General features: G+C 49.8%; 1 protein-coding gene across 19 annotated transcripts in view; it reads right to left on the reverse strand.

Annotated features, from left to right (window-relative positions):
• Positions 1-412: 412 nt before the first annotated feature.
• Positions 413-23210, reverse strand: part of LOC125176804 (uncharacterized) — a 31648-nt gene continuing 8850 nt past the window's right edge. Inside the window, exons 1-3 of one of the 19 annotated variants that reach the window (XM_047878668.1) lie at positions 18760-19188; positions 18560-18675; positions 413-7355 (exon numbers count right to left, since the gene is read on the reverse strand). In XM_047878668.1, coding sequence (XP_047734624.1) covers positions 6047-7355; positions 18560-18675; positions 18760-18762 — 1428 coding nt within the window. In that variant the 5' untranslated portion in view covers positions 18763-19188 and the 3' untranslated portion in view covers positions 413-6046. Of the gene's footprint in view, positions 9924-18559; positions 19189-23210 lie in introns of those variants that run through there. The other 18 variants (XM_047878679.1, XM_047878674.1, XM_047878673.1 and 15 more) reach the window with 18 other exon arrangements.

A 23210-nucleotide genomic window follows, 5' to 3' on the forward strand; every position in this document is an offset into this window, starting at 1 on the left:
TGAAAGCATGACGCGAAGTGAAGGAAGCCAGACGCAAAAGACCACGTATTACGTGATTTCCTTTCCGTGAAATATCCGAAATGGGCAACTCTATGGAGGCAGAGAGTAGACCTGTGAATGCCACGTGTTGGGGGGAAGGGAGGAAAGGAGAAGGACTGCTGGTGGCTACTGAGCTTCTTTTTGGGATGATGAATATGTTCTCCAATTACACAGCGGGGATGGTTGCACAAGGCTGTGAATATACCAAAGTCCACAGAATTGTAAACATTAGAAGGTTACATTTTATGGTACGTGCATTACATCTCAAAAAAGGTGTTATGAAAAACAACCACATAAAGCTACCGATTAAAAAAAAACAAAAACACTTTGTTGCATCCACACGACTCCTGAAACAGAATGCTACGGGCACCAGTGACAGTCACAACAAAATTTATTGCAATGAGAAGCAAGGCCGACCGATTGTGACCCCGAAACAGCAGAGGTACAGAGTTTTTAAAGCCGATCACATCGTTTTATCATCACCTGGGAACAGAACAGAGAAACAGTCCCCAGCTGAGTTAGAAACAGTTGCCGAATGAAGTGATTATTTTAGACTTTCTGCCCCTGAGTTGCAACCAGTGGATCTCCTTGACCCTGCCTCTGATGCTCTTTTCTTTGAGCGTTTGTTTCCTTCCTTGGTGAAGCCTGATTTACAAGAGTACGAAGGGAAGCGTAATTTACAAGCGTAAAGCAAGGCTGTTATCTCTTGACCTTCAGTGTGGGAACAAAGCTGTTATTTTTCAAGCTACAATTAGCCCCACACTACAATTTAACCCTTACATTTCCCCCTTTTCTTGTCAGTGAATCAATCCCTTGATTCATTGTTAGGAACTAAGGGGACATAGTTGGACCTAATCATCATTATTTTTGTTTCACCAACTCGCCTCTTGACCTACTGTACTAACCAATTGATAATGCGCGGGCCGATAGTTAACCCGAGAAGTAACAATAGCAGTGGCCCAACTACGGCGGTGAGCAGTGATGTGAGCCAGGGGGACCAAGAGAATAAACTCTGATACCAATTATCGCTGGCCTCCAAGGCACGTTCCCTGGTCCTAAGATTATCCCTGACCAAACTGAGAGTGTCTCGGATTACTCCGGAATTGTTGGCATGAAAACAGCACATTTCCCCGAGGGCCACGCAGAGGCCCCCTTCCTTCATGAAGAGTAAATCAAGCCCTCTTCTGTTTTGTAATACAACCTCGGCTAAAGAGTCTAGTTGGTGTTCCGGCCGAGAAATTGAAGTTTCCAAGTAGCCTAGGTCTCGGTCTACTTGCTCGCTTACAGTTTTGAAATTTTCGTCCCCCACAATGAGTCCAGCAGTTCCAATAGCTGTGGGTCCCGCAATACCCAGTCCCACTAGGAGTGGAATTATATTCTCGGGACACTATGCACCAACCCTGTCCTTGGAGGTCTCCTAGGGTTAAAATTGGTTGTGAACCCCAAGGGGACAATGACATGCTTGGATTTAGCAATTTTATGACAGGCTTTTCTATGTCTTGTCTAATGCTGGCATTTGTAGCCATTCCCACATAATACGGGGGTTAGGGTTTAAACACAGCCAACAATCTTGTACAATCTCGGTGTGAGATGAATTTAGCCAAGCATACATAGAATCTACTGCATTTGCAGGGGAGAATGGGCTCTGGATATGACCTATAGTTGGTAATTCTGACTTTGTGGGGGCATCCGATCGCAGGGTAGGTTGGGAAGGGACAGTCGGAAAGAGCGGGGGTGTAAAATCATGTCCTTGTTTGGCTCTACCGGATTGGGTGGAGTTGTTTTTTTTTTTAACCCTTTGTATAGTAAAGGAAATGCCTTTGTCAACTCTTGGAGCAGACATCCTGAGACCCCAAGCGTATCCAGTGTCCCAGGAAGAGGAAAAGGTACGGGAACTAGAAACCTTTTTTAAACATATTTTTGTTGGGTTGCCTTTTCCTTGGGTCTTACATTTGGGATCTGGAGTTCTAAGGAGGGTGATTAAGGGGTCATGGCCCTGTCCCGCCAGCCAGGGAGCCAGCGTTTCATAACCCCATTTTGCACAATGGTATTGGCCTTTTCCTTCGCATTCGACGTTTCTATTTGCAGGGCAACTGTATAACCCTGGTATGTCAGCCAATTTTTGTTCTTGATCCCTGTGTCCACATCCATACGTAACCATATAGGGGTTTTTGGGGACCGGAGGAGCAAAGCCCGTTGGCTGTTTATAATTAGTAATTAAAGTCCCCCATGAGTCCCCCACCAAGTCGCATAAATCAAACAAAAAACAAGGCACAGGGAAGAGGTATTAGATGCTATCACCTACCCTGTGACAGTGTCCCTGAGTTCCCCTTGGTATGGCCAAAAAGATAAGGGATGCAATTCCGTACAGTCCCCCACGCTTACCATTATACAAACCCAGACAATTATTATTATTACGCCCACATCAGTCTTAGCTTTAAAGGATCCTCTGGGTGCCTTCGGACCTTCCATTGTGTTCGTTATCCGGTTCCGTATCAGTCTGGGGGTGTTCCCGCCTTCACGCAGTTTTTCTTGACCTGAGAGTGATGAATCCAGGTTCGGACACTGTCTATCTTCACGGCCACGGGTGTAGTCAGGATCGCAGCGTGCGGTCCTTTCCGGCGTGGCTCCAGGGTTTTAGGCTCGTGCCTCTTGACCCAGACTAAGTCTCCTGGTTGAAAGGGGTGGGGAAGAACAGGAGGATGAGCGAAGGCTTCTCTCAAGGGCCTGGTTATTTCCTTCTGTACATGTTGCAGGGCCACGAGTGAAGCCAGCAACTGGTCCTGTTCCAACTGTTCCATTCTGTCGTCTCCTAGCCTCGGCAGGATAGGTGGAGGTCTGCCAAATAAAATTTCATAAGGGGAAAATCCCTTGACGAATGGAGTAAAACACGCTCGCAAAAGGGCAAGAGGCAGGACATCGACCCAATTTTCGCCCGTCTCAAGGGACAATTTGGTTCAGGTCTCTTTTAGGGTCCGATTCATCCTTTCCACCTGACCCGAGCTCTGGGGTCTATATGCACAATGTAATTTCCAATCTACTCCCAGTGCCCGGGCTAGACCCCGGGACACCTGCGCTGTGAAGGCCGGGCCATTGTCCGATCCTATGCTCAGAGGCAGCCCGAATCCAGGAATTATCTCATTTAATAATTTCTTAACTGTCACCTGAGCCGTTTCTGATTTAGTGACGAAAGGCTCCACCCACCCGGAGAAGGTGTCTACAAAAACAAGCAGGGATTTGTACCCGTATTCCCCTGGTTTAATTTCAGTGAAATCTACTTCCCCCAACCGGCCTGATTGACTTGGGCGCAACTTACACATCTTTCAACCACCTCTTCAATCTCTTCTCCCAGCCCTTGCGCCCTGAACTTTTTCCGCACTAAGCGCCATCCTCCTCTTTCCCAGATGAGTCCCTTGGTGGAGCTGACCCACCATGCGCCGCCCGAGTGCCGCGGGTAGGAGTATCTTACCTTCAGGATCCTGAAACCACTTTTGTCCCGGCATCTTACTTCCCCCCTTTTCTGGAAACCCGCTCCAAATCTTTAGGAGTGCAACTGGGCTCCGGGGGAAGCAGGACCGGTCAAGATCGGTAGCTGCAAGGCACTTTCACTTTTAGTTAGGACAGCTTCTCGGGCTGCGGCATCAGCCAGGCGGTTTCCGACTGCCTCTAGGGAGTCGCCTTTTTGATGTCCCCGGCAGTGAATGATCCGCCAGTTTTGCAGGTTCCCAGACGGCAGCCAGAAGGTCTAAAATTTTAGCTTTGTTTTTGACGGCCTTGCCTTCCGTCGTGAGGAGGCTGCGCTCTTGATAAATGGATCCGTGCACATGGGCGGGGGCAAAAGCACAGCGGCGGTCCGTATAAATATTAACTGCCTTGTTTCTTTCGAGTTTTAGGGCTTTTGTTAGCGCCATGAGCTCTGCACGCTGGGCTGAAGTTCCCGGGGGGGGGGGGGGGGGGGAAGGCTCTGTTGCCATAGAACCTCGCGGTCTGTCATCGCTGCAGCGCGGGCATGCCTTTGCCCTTGAAACACCAAACCACTGCCGCCTGAAAACATGCTGATATCAGGGTCCTGTTGATATCAGCGTCCTGTAAGGGAACGTCCGTAAGATCGGAGCGGAGGGACGAGATCATCGCCAAGGTTTCTGGGCAAGAGTGCAGAGGGGGACCTTGTCCTTCGGGCAGCAAAGTGGCTGGGTTTAAGGCCGCGGGGGCACAAAGACGTATTCGGGGCCGGTCGAGGAGCAATGCTTGATATTGGGTAATCCGAGCATCTGACAGCCATCGCTCTGGGGGAGCCCGCAGCAAAGCCTCCACTTCATGGGGCCCCGTGACAGACAATGCCTGCCCCAAGGTTAGTTTGTCTGCGGCTTTAACTAGGAGAGCAGTGGCGGCAATTTGTCGAATGCGTGGGGGCCACCCGGAAGCAACTGGGTCCAGCCGTTTGGATAAATAGGCCACCGGTTGGTGCCAAGTTCCCAGGCGCTGAGTCAGAACTCCTTTGGCTACCCCACCCCCCCTTTTTCGGCTACAAACAAATGGAATGGCTTGGTGGGATCTGGCAGGGCCCAGGCCGGTGGGGTCGTGAGAGCATCTCGTAAGGCCTGGAAGGCTTTAGTTTGAGTCTCCCCCCATGTGAAGGACTCCGGAGACCCCTTGAGAGCGGCATACAAAGGGGCTGCCTGTTCAGCAAAGCCAGGTATCCATAGTCTGCAATGGCCTGCCGCCCCAAGGAACTCGCGGACTTGTTTGTGAGTTCTAGGCTGAGGAATATCGAGTATAGCCCGAATTCTTTGTTCACCGAGATAGCGCTTACCTTGTTTAAGGTTGTCACCTAAATAGGTCACCGCAGCACGACAGAGCTGCGCTTTTCTGGCTGACACTCGGTACCCCAGTTTTCGCAGAAGACTCAAGAGTCCTTTGGTGGCACTTCAGGCATCCTAAACGAGAGGGGGCCGCCAACAAGATCTCATCAACATATTGCAATAGAGTTACCTGCGGGTTGGAGATTCGAAATGGCTCTAAATCCTGGGGCAGGGCCTCATTAAAAAGAGTAGGAGAATTTTTAAATCCCTGGGGGAGTCGCGTCCAGGTGAGCTGTCCGGCTTTTCCCTCTTCAGGATCGTCCATCCAAATGCAAATAGTGGCTGGCTTTGTGGGGCCAGCGGGATGGCAAAGAAGGCATCTTTTAAGTCCAGAACTGTATATAATACACCTGAGAAGGGGGAAGCAAACTAGGGAGAGTATGAGGGTTGGGTACAGTGGGATGAATGTCCATTGCCCTGGCGTTTACTGCTCTTAGGTCCTGAACTGGCCGGAAATCGGATGAGTTAGGCTTCCGGACAGGGAGAAGCGGGATGTTGCATGGCGACTTGCATGGGATCAAAATGCCGGAGTCGCGCAAACACTTGATGTGAACGGCGATTCCCCGCCGAGCCTCCCGGGGCGTGGGATATTAGTCTTACCCGAAGCGCGGATGCCTTAAGTTCCACTATTATCGGAGCTTGATGAATCGCCAGCCCCGGGTGGATTGGTCTCAGCTCATACCTGGGGGAAGCCCGCCTGGAGGCTTTTGAGGAGGGGATGGACTGCATGGACACTTCCATTAGGCACCGGAGTGAGCAGGTCCTCTTCCCCAAGTGGCACAGTCGCCATTACGGTTGTTGGGCCATCCTGGCCGACTTTAATATGCATACCCCCTTTAGTGAATTTCAAAGAAGCCGTTAGTTAATGTAGTAGGTCTCCACCTAGTAATCCAGGGCAGGGGCATTCAGGCATGATTGGGAAAGAATGTGTGACAGTTTTACGGCCGAAATCTACTTGTCGTTCGGTGGTCCATTTACAAGTCTGGGACCCAGACTTGCACCAGGGTTGCTCCTCGCCTGGTGGGGCCAGGATCTTGTTTTAGAACTGAAAAGGCTGCCCCAATGTCCACCAAGAAAGTCTTAGGCTGGCCCCCTATATTAACAGTAACCAAAGGCTCAGAAGGGGCCACCGAGCCGTGGTCCCGTCAGTCGGAATCAACTGTCATTATCGACGCCTGGGGTGGCCGAGTTTTGCGTTGGGCTAAGTTGGGGCAATCTTTCTTCCAGTGTCCCTCTTGTTTGCAATATGCACATTGGTTTTTTCCTAGTGGCGCTCTAACCCTTTGTCTGTCTTTTTTCTTTGGCCCAGACCAGAATTCTTTGGGCGTTTGGGGTCCTCTTCCCTCGCGGGCATCCAGGACGGGTGTTACCCCCCTAGTCAATTTTTGTGTCTGTCTTTCTTCCTGAGAATCCCTACTGTTAAAAAGGTTTTGGGCTATTTCAACTAACTCAGATAAATTTTTTCCTTTCAACCCATCAAAGTTTTGTAACTTTTTCTGAATGTCTGGGGCTGCCTGTGAGACAAAGGCCAGATTTAATGCCCTTCTGTTTTGAGGTGCCTCAGGGCCTACAGGGGTAATGGTGCGGTACGCCTCCATGAGCCTTTCTAAGAAGGCCGAGGGGCTTTCCTCGGTCCCCTGTATGACTTCTGTTACCTTAGACATGTTTGTGGGCCGGCGGGCAGCCGCTCGGAGACCTCCCAGTAGAGTCTGGTGAAATAGAGTCAATGATCGCCTACTGTGAGGAGTGTTTGGGTCCCAATTTTCAGGATGCGAGGAAGGAAAGACTTCCTCGACTACAGCGGGATCCTCGGTGGGTTGCCCGTTTGGTCCCATCACTAATTTCTGAGCCTCGCGACGGATCTTACCTCGCTCCTCAGTGGTGAAGAGAGCTTGCAACAGCTGCTGGCAGTCATCCCGGGTTGGCTGATGGGTCACAAATATAGTTTCAAGGAGAGAAATTGATGCTTGGGGTTTCTCTGAGAACGAGGGGTTTCGAAGCTTCCAGTTGTAAAGGTCGCTAGTGGAGAAGGGTACATAAGTCATAAAGGGTCGGGCATCACCCTGCAGGGGTGGCCTTGGACGAAGGGGTCGGGTAGCGGGAGGGGGATGGAAGGGAGTCCCTGACCAGGTGTGAGACGGGCTCAGGGGAGTGTCCCGACTCGGGCTTGCCTCCTGATCTGAAGCATCTTGACCCATATTCTTTGAGCGAGAACTATAGGGTGGCGAGTGGTAAGTTTCTTTTTCTTCCTCCGGTGCAGGTGATAGAGGGGGTGGCTGCTTAGTCCCATCAAGATTCTTATTCTGAGCTCCAAATGGGCGGCCTTTGAGCAGCAAAGCCTGTACTTTAGGGAGGCGAGGGGGAAGGGGAAGGGGAAGGAGAAGTTTTAACCAATCTGGAGGGTTTTCAATGAGGGTTCTCCACGCTCCAATGTATGGGATTTTGTCTTCGTGCCTAGAAAAGACAATATCATGAACCTTATATACCAAAGAAAGGTCAAAGCTCCCCTGTGGAGGCCATTCGACCTGAAAGCTGGTCCATTCCACCTCGCAGAGAGTTCGAAGGACTGGCTTCTTAACATGGAGGCCAAACACTGAGGCAGCTTTTTTATAGTCCTGGAAATGGGTTAGTACGAGACTCAGAGGGGTGGGGGTGCTCTGATTTTGACCCATGACAAAGATAGGCAGAACTGACAAGGACGCACAGACAGTCAACAGGAAGAAGACAATTAAGACACGAAGAAAACACAAGTTCGAGATCTCAAGGCCAGTAGGCCGTGGCAGCCACCTGAAAATAGGATCCTTCTTGACAAAAACCAAACCAAATGGGGCCCACCGGCGTCCCAGTAGGATCCCTGACTCTGGGTCTATAGCCGCGTCCAGCAGACCCTCCTGAGTCATTCAAATGGCGCGCTCCAAGAATTCCTTACCTCTCCCAATCCCAAGCCTCCTCCCAGGGGTCGGCGGAGCAGTCCGAGGAAAGGGCCCTGTTTCAGACCTTTCACTTTCCCGGCCAATGCACCGAATGTTGCATCCACACGACTCCTGAAACAGAATGCTACGGGCACCAGTGACAGTCACAACAAAGTTTATTGCAATGAGAGGCAAGGCCGACCGATCGGGACCAACACTCTTGATCAGAGCGTGGCCTCGAACAGCCAGGGTACAGAGTTTTTATGGCCGATCACACCGTTTTATCATCACCCGGGAACAGAACAGAGAAACGGTTCCCAGCTGAGTTAGAAACAGTTGCTGAATGAGGTGTTTATTTTAGACTTTCTGCCGCTAAGTTGCAACCAGTGGATCTCCTTGACCCTGACTCTGATGCTCTTTTCTTTGAGCGTTTGTTTCCTTCCTTGGTGAAGCCTGATTTACAAGAGTACGAAGCGTAATGTACAAGAGTAAAGCAAGACTGTTATCTCTTTAACCTTCAGTGTCAGAACAAAGCTGTTATTTTTCAAGCTACAGTGTCAACACAAAGCTGTTATCTCTCAAGCTACGCATTAGCCCTACACTACAATTTAACCCTTACAGTTGGACCAGGTGTGGGAAAGGAGATGAGGCAATCAGACACGTCTGAACGTCTTACACACTTAGAAAACTGTTTGGCAGAATCTGGGGCCACTCTGTGATCCTACACGCCCACGCCTGGGCATACACCCAGCACGAATGAGTGGCTGTGTCCACCCAAATACTTGTACAAGAATGTTCATGACCATGATGTTCATAATAGCCCCAACCTGGAGACAGCACAGATGTATTTCAGGAGGAGAATGGATATATACACTGTGGTACATTCGTACAATGGAATGCTTTGCAGCGCTGAGAAAGAACCAACTCCCAAAGCCTGTATCACCATGGATGACTCCTAAAAACCTGTAATGAGCACAAAAAAATCCCAACACACGGAAGAGCGCATACCGTACGATTCGACTGGCGTGAAATTCAAACATAAGCAGAATCAACTGATGATGATAGAGGTCTGAATGGCGGTTATAGCGGGGATCCAGTAATGACGCAGAGGGCTGCGAGGGAGACTGCTGGGGTCCCGGAAATCACCTGTATCTGGATCTGGTGTTTACGTGTGTAAAACTTACCCAGCTGCGCACTTAAATTTTGAGCATTTAATGGAGTTAAGTTATATCTTGATTAAAGTAAAACAAACCAACCAAAAAAATCACCAGAAGGCTCAGCACTTGGCTCTGGCTTTGCCTCCCCTCAGAAACGATCGACGAGTCGACACTCTACGTGTACACCCACCCATCCAGGCAGGGCTCGGTGTCCGGACTCAAGAAGGAGGAGTCACTGAGGTTTACGATCTGCCAGGGGGGCTCGGAGGACCTCAGGCATCGCTCAGGCTTCTGGTCCTTGTCCAGCGGGATGAAGACTCAGCCGGTCCCCATCCCCTTTGAACTTTTGTTTCTTTAGTTGGTGAAGCCTGATTTACAAGAGTATGAAGCGTAATGTACAAGAGTAAAGCAAGACTGTTATCTCTTGACCTTCAGTGTCAGAACAAAGCTGTTATTTTTCAAGCTACAGTGTCAACACAAAGCTGTCCCATCCGGGACAGGGGACCCATTGGTCCAGTTGGCTGGCCAGCAGTGATGCTCTGGGGTCATGGCTGTGACGGTCTTCGGGAGGCTGTTACAGGAGGCCAGGATGGCAGGGAAAAGTATAAGCATGGTTCAGACGACTTGGAATTTCCCCATGGCCCAAGCAGCGTGGAGAAGTTCCGGGAAACCCATCGCGTCTCTCTCCGCTGCAGGTGTTCACAGAACACACACTCATGGCCTGTTTTATACACTCTCTTTACTCCTTCTTCTAGTGGGTTCTCGGGGAAGAGCTTCCGGGCATTTGTCCAGCGCCATGATACAATCACATCTTATTTGCTCTCCATCAGGAAATAAGGTGTTTCTACAGAAGAGTATTTCTTCAGGGAATAAACTTTTCATGTGACCATTTAAATGGAAGCCTTCCCGATAAGTTCCCTGAATCTTTTTTTTTTTTTTTAATGTTTATTCATTTTTGAGAGAAAGAGAGAGAGTGTGGACAGGGGAGGAGCAGAGAGAGAGGGAGACACAGACTCCGAAGCAGGCCCCAGGCTCCGAGCTGTCAGCACAGAGCCTGACGCGGGGCTCGAACTCACAAGCCGAGAGATCTTGACCTGAGCTGAAGTCAGACGCTTAACCGACTGAGCCACCCAGGCGCCCCTAAGTTCCCTGAATCTTAATTGTGTAAGTCAGTTGTCGATATCTATCAAAGACCTGCAGACCCGTCACCCCTCCGGGCTCAGGGGTTTCATTTCCGCTGTGTGTGAGATGACAAAAAGTGACGAATTCTCTGAGACAGCCTTGGTTAAAGTGAGAGGTGAAACCGTAGGCCACGGTCAAACTCGCCCGGGAGACAGTGCCAGGCCAAGGTCAAGCCTGACTGATGTAGCTGCTACAGACACAACGAGCCCCGTTAGATGTAAGGGTGATTACTCACATAGTGAGAAGGGGAATCAGTGAAAGGTGCCAGTTTCCTGGGGTCCCGGTCGCACGTACCAAAAAGGACGACCTCGAAACCAAAGGGGCCAATGGGCCGCAAGGTGAGTTGCGGGCTGCCTGACAGGCGGGAAGCCCGCGCCAGCCCCTGGCTGAGTGTTTTGTATCCGGCAGCTCTCCTGAGGAGGCAGGTTGGAGGCCTTGGGCCACATCAGAGCATGAAAGTGACAAGAAAGTCTCATGGTGCCTCAGGGTCGGTAAGTGAGCGAATGACAGATGACCTCGTTGAGGCTCCCACAGTCCTCCCACCCTCTGGTGGCTCGGGTGACCACAGCTTCCTGCCCAGACTTGGAGGAGCTCTGGTTCAAGCCTCCGCCTGCGTGGCCTGTGGGGACATGTGCAGTGTCACCAGGGCGCCATGGGGGAACACCTTCCCCTAAAACTCTGCCCCCGATCTTTCACCTGCAGCTAAGGCCGCCCCATCAGATACCGACATTAATCGTACGGATAGGGAGGGGCTTGAACTAAGTATTCTTTCAATGTTTAAAATTGTGATTTCAAAAAAATTGTGGTAAAATTGTTTTTTTAATTAAAAAAATTTTTTTTAGTGTTTATTTATTTTTGAGAGAGAGACAGAGAGAGAGTGCGAACAGGGGAGAGGCAGAGAGCGGGTGGGGGAGACACAGAATCCGAAGCAGGCTCCGGGCTCTGAGCCGTCAGCACAGAGCCCAACCCGGGGCTTGAACCCACGAACCGCGAGATCATGACCTAAGCCAAAGTCGAATGCTTAACCAACGGAGCCAGCCAGCCGCCCCTTGTCTCTATGATTTTGACTGCTCTAAGCACCTCATATAAATGGAGGAATACAGGCTTATTTTTTATTTTATTGTGTCAGGCTTATTTCACTTAGCATAACGTCCTTGTGGTTCGCCCGTGCTGTAGCCCGTTCAGAATTTCCTTCCTTTTAAGGTTGAATAATATGCCATTGGATGTATATACCACATTTTGTTTATCCAGTCATCAATCAACGGACACGTGGTTTCCTTCCACGTTTTAGCTCTTCTGGATAATGCTGCCAATAAACACGGATGTACACGTATCTCTTGGATTTCCTGCTTTCAGCGCTTTGGGGGTACATACCCCAAAGTGGAATTGTGGGATCATTAGGTAATTCTATTTTGGTTTTTCAGAGGAGCTGCCATGCCGGAAGCCAAGCTATCCAACCAGCCTGATGTCCGGGCCCAGGCGGGGAACGGATGGGGACCACATGGTGGCCCGGCGACAGTGAAGCTTCTTGTACTCCTGCTGTCATGTCATTTGGCCTTAGCGTTGGTCGGGGCGGCCCCCCTACCAGTGAAAGTACCTAGGGATTTGCCGGTTGGATAATTGCCCATGACGGCCCCCCCCCCCCCCCCCGGGAAAAGAACCACTGGGGAAAGAAATAAGATGCCGCAGGGAAATTGTGCGGCCCTACATCCAGCCCTTGCCACCCCCTATAAAGACTCCTCTACCTAAAGGAAGGACAGCCCCATATATTTCCCAGCCAAGGAGGGGGACAAACGGGTTTGAAATCCCCACTCCGGCAACAAAGGAATGTATCTATGGATACAAGTTACTCCAACCCCTAGGCCCCCTTGGCCCCCAGGAGGCATTCCAGATGATAACCGGACCTGGTGGGTTAAGGTACAGAATGGTTCATTAGTTCCTAAGTATACTTTGTCTCTCTGGGAGCGCGTAAGGCGTGGGTCCCCAGGGCCCTCTTGGCTCCCTCCCGGCACCCCAGACCAAAGCGAATACTTTTGTTCCTGGTACCGCCAATGGCACAAAGGAACAATTAAGGAGTCATGTCCTTGTAAACATTCCACTTGAGGTGTTGAGAGCTTGATGACCTTGAAAGGGCAGGAGGGAATGTTCTAAGAAAATAACTCTGTTGTTCCCTTATGGGTGATCACACAAAGGAACTTTTTTTAGAATCAGGTAATGCCGAGAAACATAGAGAACGCCCGCTACAAGGAATTTGCTAACAAATATAACGCCACGCTCGCCACGATAAAACGGCCAGTCTAACACTCTGCTGTTGTCTGTGTCCGTCTGTCATCTTCGCCGACGCCGTTCATCCTTCGGGAACCCCTGGACCTGCTGGGGCTGGACCTCGGCAAGTGGCGCCCGAACAGGGACCCGAAGGTAAGCAACTAAGAAAGTAAGCAATTGAGAGTATTCGGGAAGGCTAGGACTCCCCCTGGGGTGCTGCAGAGCCCCCTGTAGAGGATAAGTAGGTAGGCGAAGGGTGGACAGTTCAGAACAAAAGTTGAGAAGTCACGGGCCCTATTGAGTCTAAAGAGAGAAGACTCTTTATTGAAGTGCCATTGCGCATGCTAGGAAAAAGAGGGATTAAAGTCACCAACAGCCGGTTGGCTAGATTCCTGCATTTTGTTCAGGAATGTTGTCCGTGGTTTCCTGAGGAAGGTACGGTAAATTTGCAGACATGGAACAGAGTGGGAGATCAGCTTAGAGAATATTATACTCTCCATGGACCAGAAAAGGTACCTGTCGATGCCTTTGCTCTTTTTTGGAATTTAATCAAAGATGCTTTAGAACCCCAACAAGAGGTGGAGAAACTTCCCCAGCGGGAGAATTTTTCTTTAGGAGAAGGCACTCCTTGGCTTTCTCCTGCTAAGTCTCAGGCGATGCTGGCTTCGGCCCCGCCTGATGACGATAAGCTTACACCCGAGGAGGAACAGAATTTGGAGGATGCTGCAGCCAAATATCATGATGAGGGAAGCCCTATAGGGGTTTGTGCAGCTCAGCTAAACAATAAAGAGCCTGCGAAGCCTTTTCGGGCTCCCCCTGGTCCTTCACACCGTGATAAATTGTTTAGACGTCTGCCAGCTTGTCCCCCTCCTCCAATGACCTTGGCACCACAAAAGGTCCATGGATCCTCAAGTTTTTCAGCTGCGTTAAGACAGGAAGAACTTGGGGCGCCTGGGTGGCTCAGTCGGTTGAGCGTCCGACTTCAGCCAGGGTCACGATCTCGCGGTCTGTGAGTTCGAGCCCCGCATCAGGCTCTGGGCTGATGGCTCGGAGCCTGGAGCCTGCTTCCGATTCTGTGTCTCCCTCTCTCTCTGCCCCTCCCCCGTTCATGCTCTGTCTCTCTCTGTCTCAAGAATAAATAAACGTTAAAAAAAAAAAAAAAGACAGGCAGAACTTGCAGGGATGTTGAGTTTGCTCACTGTTTTCCTGTCACGTATGGAGGAGAATTTGATGAGGAGGTCACTTGGGAACCTCCGCCATATAAAATACTCAAGGAACTAAAGGCTGCACATCAGGACTAGGGTCCTGTTGCTCCCTATACATTGACTCTTTCGGACACACTGCTTAACCGATGGATGACACCTTATGATTGGGTGCAAGTGGCCAAGGCCTGCTTGTCTGGTGGCGATCATCTACCGTGGAAGGCGGAATATGAAGAATTGGCTAAAAAAGCAGGCTTCCATAAAAAGAAAGCCTAACGATGCTCCTATGACTATAGAAATGTTGTTAGGGAAAGGAGAATATGATACTGCCCGGAGTCCGATGTAATTTAGACAAGGATGTCCTTGCAGAAGTAAATTCCTGTGCAATGTTTGGAAGTCCTTGCTGGTCACCACTGGAAAAGCAACAGCACTAGGAAGTGTGAGACAAAAGGCAGACGAGCCTTTTGAGGATTTTGTCTCTCGCCTCATGGTGGCAGTGAAGAGCCATAACAGGTGAGGACGCGGCCAATACCCGCCTACCCTTCAAAAGCTTTTAAAAAGCAATTGTGTAACACCTTCAACATTAAACATACGACAGGAATTCCTTATAATCCTCAGGGACAAGCTATTGTAGAGAGAGCACACCAGACCTTAAAACATCAAATTACCAACCTGCAAGAAAGAGAGCTCAAATATAGTTCCCCTCATCATATTTTAAGCCATGCCATGTTTGTTATCAATAATCTCAATATGGGGGCGCCTGGGTGGCGCAGTCAGTTAAGCGTCCGACTTCAGCCAGGTCACGATCTCGCGGTCCGGGAGTTCGAGCCCCGCGTCGGGCTCTGGGCGGATGGCTCGGAGCCTGGAGCCTGTTTCCGATTCTGTGTCTCCCTCTCTCTCTGCCCCTCCCCCGTTCATGCTCTGTCTCTCTCTGTACCCCCCCCCCCCCAAAAAAAAAAACGTTGAAAAAAAATTTTTTTTTTAAAATCTCAATATGGATACTGCGGGCATGTCTGCCATGCAGCGTCACCGGAACCCTGATCTTGAGGCTCCTAAACCATTGGTACAATGGAAGGATCTTCCTACAGGAACGTGGAAAGGGCCTGATGTCTTATTGACCTGTGGGAGAGGATACGCTTGTGTTCTTCCACAGGATTCAGATCTACCTTTGTGGATTCCAGACAGGCGCATCGGACTTGTCCAACCCACCGCCTCCTCCGCCTTACCACTTGCTGACTCAAACAAGAGACATCTTCCGGAGGAGCACCTAAGAGAACCCCTGACACATCACATGAGAGAGCTTCGCCTTCAGGACAACTGGCAGCCGCTGAGACCGACACCGGCGCCGCGGCGGGGACCGACCCAGACGACTCGAGAAAGCAGTCCGCCAACTTGGGGCCAACTGAAGAAGCTGACCAAAGAAGCCGAAGGTGTGGTTCTCAACCAAGGAGTTCAGTTTCTGCTTCTACTCCCTTTGTTGCTATGCTTGCTATCTTGGCGCGTCAGGTAAATGGTGTTGAACCGGTTGCTTCGCATTTGGGCTTATTTACCTAACCTTCCTTCTTTTCTTTTCTTTTTTTTTTTTTAATTTTTTTCCAACGTTTATTTATTTTTGGGACAGAGAGAGACGGAGCATGAACGGGGGAGGCTAAGAGAGAGAGGGAGACACAGAATCGGAAGCAGGCTCCAGGCTCTGAGCCATCCGCCCAGAGCCCGACGCGGGGCTCGAACTCCCGGACCGCGAGATCGTGACCTGGCTGAAGTCGGACGCTTAACCGACTGCGCCACCCAGGCGCCCCACCCTCCTTCTTTTCAACCGGTAACTTGGGAAAATGAGGTTATCCCAGTTTACACGAACATTCCTCTTTGGATGGGGGGACCTCAGTCTCCTGTTCAATTGGGACAGGCTGTTAATACAAAGAACTTCTCCTTTGATGGAGTCTCAAGTTCTGTTGCTGTCTGCTTTCTTATCCCCAATTCTACGGAGGATGAGGCTCCCTCCATTGATGGTTGTGCTCCAACTTCTTATAAAGGGTTGTTGACAGGTTCTCCTAATGATGCAGAGGTAAACAAAAGACTCCTATGGTCTCTAATCTTGCTTCTACCTGGAGACTCTTCTCCTAGAATGTCTCCTCCTGAAGATCACTCTAAAGCCTTTCCTGTTTGAGCCACGTCTCCTCCAAAGAGGGATGACACTACTGAGGAATGGGTCTTTGTGAGCCCCAAGCTAGGCTTCCCAAAGTGGAGGCACTGTGCTTATAAAAATGAGATTCGTATTGCTATTCCTGGAACAAATTTGACCTTAACTGATAAAAGGTGTGCAGATCCTTCTGTAGATTATAGACTTTTCTTAGGATCAGCTCATGTTAGATACTCTTGGAAAAATGAATATATCCCCGCCCCATGCCAGTTAATAGATGGCATATTAATGCATGGGTGCCAAGCATCTTGGCTATCTCTACAAAAAAGGCAGGGTATTTTCAATCTGAAGTATGGTGTGCAATTGCTGTCGAAAACCGGTAACGCTGCCCAGGCCGGAAAATCAGGGCAGATATCAGGTACGAGCTTGCTTGCAACCTCCGTATGCATGTTTAACCTCAAGAGATTATAACTCCTCAAATACCTCTAGGTATGCTAACAAATATCACGTACCCTGTACCCGCTGTAATCTTTCAAATTGTATCTCCCCCTTAACAAACGTAAAGACAACGATTGTTCGGCGACCCCCATATTGAATGCCTCCTGTCACTTTAAACACTACATGGCTTGGTATGGTTTGCAAACTTTGCACCACGTAACTGCACTTCTCGTTCGCGGTCGTCGCTTTGTGGCTTCCCTTCTTCTCGAAACGACAGCATTTATGACTTTCGCAACCGAGTGGAGGCTGCTTCCTCCTGGATTCAGTAGCTGCTGGCAGGCGTGGGATTAAGACTCTTTATTCGTTAGTGGTCAAGTTGAGGGTGGCCGTGGACGCCTGGGTGAAACGGGCCAGACGTCCTGTGCACAAGAGCTGGAGAAAGAGATTGGTGTCCCCGTCTGTGCCTTGACCTCCCGACTCGAAGCTGGTCCCTTCCTTCCACAGCCCTACGACCCCCATGCCTGGTCCCTGCGACGATCACATCCTTTTCCAGTCTTTACCCACACCATTTGCCCAGGCTGGTCCCCCGGGGGCTCAGCAGTTTCTTCTGTATGTCCCTTGTAGCACCCTAAGTCATCTCCCACCACCTGCCTTGGGGGCCACGCCAGGACACCTCGAGAGTCATCACCTTTTGTTCTTGATCATTAGCATCAATATCAACACTACTGATTGCCCAAAGCAGCGCCCATAGTGGCTGCAAAAGAAGCACCAGGTTCGAGTCCCCCACCCCACCCTCTTTTTTGCTACTTGCAAATTCTAGTGACCTGGTTGTCCAGGGGTAGGCATGGGAAGGGAAAAAGAGAGGGTGACGGGTTAGTTATGTGGTTGGGCTTCTTAGAGCCAGTCTGGACCGCCTCACCCCTCCCTAGCTTCATAATCAAGCACTCTATTAAAGCTATGGAACCCTTTAGGGCTGGGAATTTTATGGAATTCTTTCCGTAAAATTCTTTACGGAATTTAGGGCTTGGATTGACAGTGTGTGTGCTGAGCCCTGGACGTCCAGTTGACTTTTTCAGTTTCGCCTTTTAGGGGCTCCTGGGCGGCTCGGTTAGGTGCCCGGCTCTTGATTTCTTTTTTTTTTTTTTAATTTTTTTTTAAACGTTTATTTTATTTTTGAGACAGAGAGAGACAGAGCATGAACGGGGGAGGGTCAGAGAGAGAGGGAGACACAGAATCTGAAACAGACTCCAGGCTCCGAGCTGTCAGCACAGAGCCCGATGTGGGGCTCGAACTCATGGACCGCGAGATCGTGACCTGAGCCGAAGTCGGCCGCTTAACCGACTGAGCCACCCAGGCGCCCCTCTTGATTTCGACTCAAGTCGTGATCCCACGGTTCGTGAGTTTGAGCCCCACATCGGGCTCTGTGCTGATATGCTAGCAAGGAGCCTGCTTGGGATTCCCTCTCTCCCTGTATCTCTGCCCCTCCCCTTCTTTTTTTTTTTAAATTTTTTTTTTTTTTTTACAACGTTTATTCATTTTTGGGACAGAGAGATACAGAGCATGAACGGGCGAGGGGCAGAGAGAGAGGGAGACACAGAATCGGAAACAGGTTCCAGGCTCTGAGCCATCAGCCCAGAGCCCGATGCGGGGCTCGAACTCACGGACCGCGAGATCGTGACCTGGCCGAAGTCGGACGCCCAACCGACTGCACCACCCAGGCGCCCCTGCCCCTCCCCTTCTTGTGTGCATGTGTGTTCTCTCTCTCTCTCTCTCTCTCAAGATAAATACACATTTTTTAAAAATTAAAAAATATAAGGGTGGCTCAGTCGGTTGAGCATCCGACTTCAGCTCAGGTCACGGTCTCATGGCTTGTGGTTTCGAGCCCCACATCCGGCTCTGTGCTGACAGCTCGGAGCCTGGAGCCTGCTTCGGATTCTGGGTCTCCCTCTCTCTCTGATCTTCCCCCATTCATGCTCTGTCTCTCTGTCTCTGTCTGTCTGTCTCTTCCTCTCAAAAATAAATAAACGCTAAAAAACTGAAATAAATAAATAGATAAATAAAGTCTACCCTTTGGTGGCTCCTGCCATCCAGCAGCGCAGGCTGGATCAGCATGTAGATCCCATTCATGTTGCGTCTGGGTCACGGAGAGGGGGTCGTGGGCCTGGTGACATCTTCCTGTCCTCCCGCTGCCAGGCACCAGGCCACGCTGCCTGTGGGTCAGCGAAGATGTAAGCAGGTGCATTGTGGGGGCTGCTTTCCGGGGTGAGCACCATAGCCCCCAAATCTGCCCAGTGAGCTGAGTTTCCTCTTCCACGTACAGTTCTCAGAAGCCGGGATACCACCAGCCCTTATCTCAGCTGACCTTTCCCGATCTTGCCTGGTGCAGGCATTCCTTGATCTTCGGACCCTGGGCACCTCGGAGAGCCATCTCTCCGGAGCCACAGCGGGAGATGTCCAGAACATTGTTGTCAAGGGCTCCTAGAAACGAGGGCCCCGGCTGGTTAGTGCCTGGGGGAGTAAAAGATAAAAAAAAAAAAAGTCTGGAGGCCGTTTGCCAGTTACCATGAAAATGATTCTAGGGGACAGCAGGCAGGGGGAGTTCTGTTGAAACAGTTCTCGCTCGTATCGTGATCAAGAACTTGTCTTCCCTTAGTTTCCGGCCAGTATTTTTGGTGCGTGGCTTTATCCCGTAGACTGTGACCTATAACCTCAAGATTATCCTCGTTTTTCATCGGAAACTTCCTTGTCAGGATGTTTGTTGGAAACAATCAGGTTTGTTTGTTCACTTAGAGAGACGTATACTCTTTGTCCTGACAAATCACATAACCTCATGGCAACTACTCCCCTAACCAGGTATTCGGAGAGTATTGCCATAATAACCCTATCAACTAGGTTAAGCTGTGTGCGTTTTCTTGCTGGTTAGGGAAACTATGTCCAGATCAATGTTTCTCAACCCCAAATAATGACGCGAGGGCCCCTGGGAGCGGGCCCTTCCTAGCACTGGTATTTTTCAAAAGTTTGCAAGTGATTCCAGGATTGGGAGTCACTATTTTAAATTTTCTCCAAAAATAAAAGCTAAAGTGGGGCGCCTGGGTGGCGCAGTCAGTTAAGCGTCCGACTTCAGCCAGGTCACGATCTGGCGGCCCGGGAGTTCGAGCCCCGCGTCGGGCTCTGGGCTGATGGCTCGGAGCCTGGAGCCTGTTTCCGATTCTGTGTCTCCCTCTCTCTCTGCCCCTCCCCCATTCATGCTCTGTCTCTGTCTGTCCCAAAAATAAATAAACGTTGAAAAAAAAATTAAAAAATAAATAAATAAAAGCTAAAGAAAACCAGGAAACCAAGACTTAAGAGCCAACCTAATTGCAGGTTTAGCCTCTCATACGAGTGGAATTTTAAACCAATCAATGGAGCAACTCCTGATAACACTAGTGATTTCCTGGTAACACTACCCGCTCGATAGACCTCTGCCCTTCCCCGCCAAAAGGAAAGTGACTGAACTATTCATTTATTTGGTCTGTGAATTCCATGCTGCTGCCCCCTTTTGCCTATAACAAAGCTTTTTAGTCGGTACAGCTCCTCAGAGCTCCTTTCTGTTCGCTAGGTGGGATGCTGCCCGCTTCATGAATCATGGAATACAGCCACTTAGATCTTCAAATTTACTCTTTCAACTTTGGGGGTTTTTTTTGTTTTTTTTTTTTGTTGTTGTTTTTTAACAAATTTGGCAGCAGGGATAGGATCTGAAGCCCAATTTTTGAGGGCATTTGGGGACCACGAGAAACGTAGGTTGTGGCACCCTGAAGCTTTTGAGTTCTTTGTCTTTCTTGCTGTTTCTGAAGCCACGGGCAAGTGCCTCTCAGTTCTGAGCTCTGCTTCCTTTGCGTCCAGCTCCTGGTCTCACTGGCCTCTGCTACACGGCAGGTCAGCTTGAACCGGCGGACAACTCTGCCCGGAGCCCATCTGAGCTGGCAGGTGGTTCTGCCCAAGCCAAGCGTCCGGCCTCTTCCACTGCACTTCCCCGATTTTTGAGCGGACAACACCCAGCCCTTAATTCTTTCTGAGGATCCACGTGGGAACCTTTAGTGGCAGTCCCCAGTCCCACCTGTTGAGATCTGCTGGTTCAATTCTTTCCCCAGTCCAAAGTTCAAGGGCATTGGTGGTGGTGCCCACGGGTCATTCGCTTGGCCAGGGTCATTCGCTTGACATCTCTTGGTTACTGTTGGTTTGTCTTGTCCCATAGAGGTAAAGGCTAGTTGCTAATGAGAACTCCAGGAATCAAAAAAGTCCACAAAAATTGGTGGGCATTTAAAGCAATTAAGAGCTGGGGCACCTGGGTGGCTCAGTCCTTTAAGCAACCGACTTCAGCTCAGATCGTGACCTCATGGCTCATGAGTTCGAGCCCCGTGTTGTGCTCTGTGCCGACAGCTCAGAGGCCGGAGCCTGTTTCAGATTCTGTGTCCCCCTCTCTCTCTGCCCCTCCCTTGCCTACACTGTGTCTCTCTCGCTCTCTCAAAAATAATAAACATTAAAAAAAAAATTTTTTTTTTAAGTGAAGCATTTAAAAGCTGTTAGAACACCAGCCACCTAACCCAAAGAGTCTGTATTAGGGCACGTTGGTCATGGAACAGGTCAGATTGATATTAGATTACCTACCAACCTCAAGAAAACTGTGCAACAAGGTACGCTGAAAAACATCACACAATTCCCAACCCAGTGGCACGTCCTTTTTGGGTGTTAGTTTGGCTCCAAGATACCCTAAGCCTTAGTTAAAAAAAAAAAAAGTAATAATAATAAAATTGGATCTTTGAATTCCATAGAGTTGACCATACCCTTTTCTGGCATTTTAATATCTAAGAACTGTGGTCCCTGAAACTTCAGACAGCTACACAACATTACAAAACCTTACTAAAAACAACCCGAGGTGGCTCAGGTGGTTAAGCACCTGACTCTTGATTTCGACTCCGGTCACGGGTCTCACGGTTCGTGCGTTCAAGCCCCACGTCGGGAGCTGCGCTGACAGTGGAGAGGCTGCTCGGGATTCTCTTTCTCCCTCACTCTCTGCCCCTCCCCCATTTGCACGCGCACGTGCGTGCTCGCTCTCAAAATAAGTACAGAAAAATAAAACAAAAATAAATAAATAAAAGCAACGTGTGGTTAGACTATTCATTTAAAGAACACAACCGAGGGGCGCCTGGGTGGCTCGGTTGGTTGGGTGTCCGACTTCGGCTCAGGTCATGATCTCGCGGTCCGTGAGTTCGAGCCCCGCGTCGGGCTCTGTGCTGACAGCTCGGAGCCTGGAGCCTGTTTCGGATTCTGTGTCTCCCTCTCTCTCTGATCTTCCCCCATTCATGCTTTGTCTCTCTCTGTCTCAAAAATGAATAAACGTTAAAAAAAAAAATTAAAAAAAAAAAAAGAACACAACCGAGGGACGCCTGGGTGGCTCAGTTGGTTAAGCATCCGACTCTTGAGTTCCGTTCAGGTCACCGCCTCACCGGGGTGTGAGGCCTCGCACCCTGTGTTGGGCTCAGAGCTGGATGTGTGGGTGTGGTGCCTGCTTCAGAGTCTGCCTCCCCCTCTGCCCCTCCTTCGCTCTCTCTCTCTCTCTCTCGCTCCAAAAAAATATATATATAAATAAATAAATAATAAATAAAATAAATAAAAAGTGCATTTGAAAGTAGAGGTTTTCAAATTAAACACAAAGAACGGGCATACCTATTTTAGGTGGCATGCAGGGGCCTCCAAAAGTTTCCAAAACTACAAAATAGCTTCATTGAAAGATTCATGGGAAAAAGCTAATGAAAGATCAAAGATATAAAAGGTACCTAAGACAAGAGACTGTACCAATCCTGCCTGAACTGCCTTTTCCACTATGGAGGGACTGTTAAACAGTTAACTTGTTAAAAACTGTTTATTTTCAAGAGAGAGAGAGAGCACAACTGGGGCAGGGGCAGAGAGAGAGAGAGGGAGACAGAGGATCCAAAGCAGGCTCTGCTCTGACATCAGCGAGCCCGATGCGGGGCTCGAACTCAAGAACCGGGAGACCATGACTTGAGCTGAAGTCGGCCGCCAATGGACTGACCCACCCAGGTGCCCCTAATGTTTTTTTTCATTTCTGGGAGACAGAGAGAGACAGAGCTCCAGCAGGGGAGGGGAAGTGAGAGGGGGAGACACAGAATCGGAAGCAGGCTCCAGGCTCTGAGCTGTCGGCACAGAGCCCGACGCAGGGCTGGAACTCAAGAACTGTGAGATCATGACCTGAGCTGAAGTCGGATGCTTAACTGAGCCACCCAGGCGCCCCAAAAACCAAATTCTTAAATGAAGTCTGACCTTGAACTCACTTTGGGATTTTTCAGAGGTCCTTGGAACGTCTCAAAAGGTTTGTTCTTTCTTCATAAGAAGGGAGATGTGAAACTAATTAGGCTAATTGGATATGTTAAATTACATGGGAAACACTGTCAAATAAGATGTAATACTAATTCTCCAAGTTGTATTTTACAGGTCCATGTGGTAAGTGTCCCAGAAATTGTGTGAAACTCTTAAAGTGGTATGTCCTGGTATAATGTTAACATCATAACTCCAGTTATTATTTAAAATATTGAGGGGCGCCTGGGTGGCTCAGTCGGTTAAGCGTCCGACTTCGGCTCAGGTCATGATCTCACGGTCCGTGAGTTCGAGCCCCGCATCGGGCTCTGTGCTGACAGCTCAGAGCCTGGAGCCTGTTTCGGATTCTGTGTCTCCCTCCCTCTCTCTGACCCTCCCCCCGTTCATGCTCTGTCTCTCTCTGTCTCAAAAATAAATAAACGTTAAAAAAAATAAATAAATTGGGGCGCCTGGGTGGCGCAGTCGGTTAAGCGTCCGACTTCAGCCAGGTCACGATCTCGCGGTCCGTGAGTTCGAGCCCCGCGTCGGGCTCTGGGCTGATGGCTCGGAGCCTGGAGCCTGTTTCCGATTCTGTGTCTCCCTCTCTCTCTGCCCCTCCCCCGTTCATGCTCTCTCTCTGTCCCAAAAATAAATAAACG

This window comes from Prionailurus viverrinus, chromosome D1, assembly GCF_022837055.1.
Source record: "Prionailurus viverrinus isolate Anna chromosome D1, UM_Priviv_1.0, whole genome shotgun sequence".
Lineage (NCBI taxonomy): Eukaryota > Metazoa > Chordata > Mammalia > Carnivora > Felidae > Prionailurus > Prionailurus viverrinus.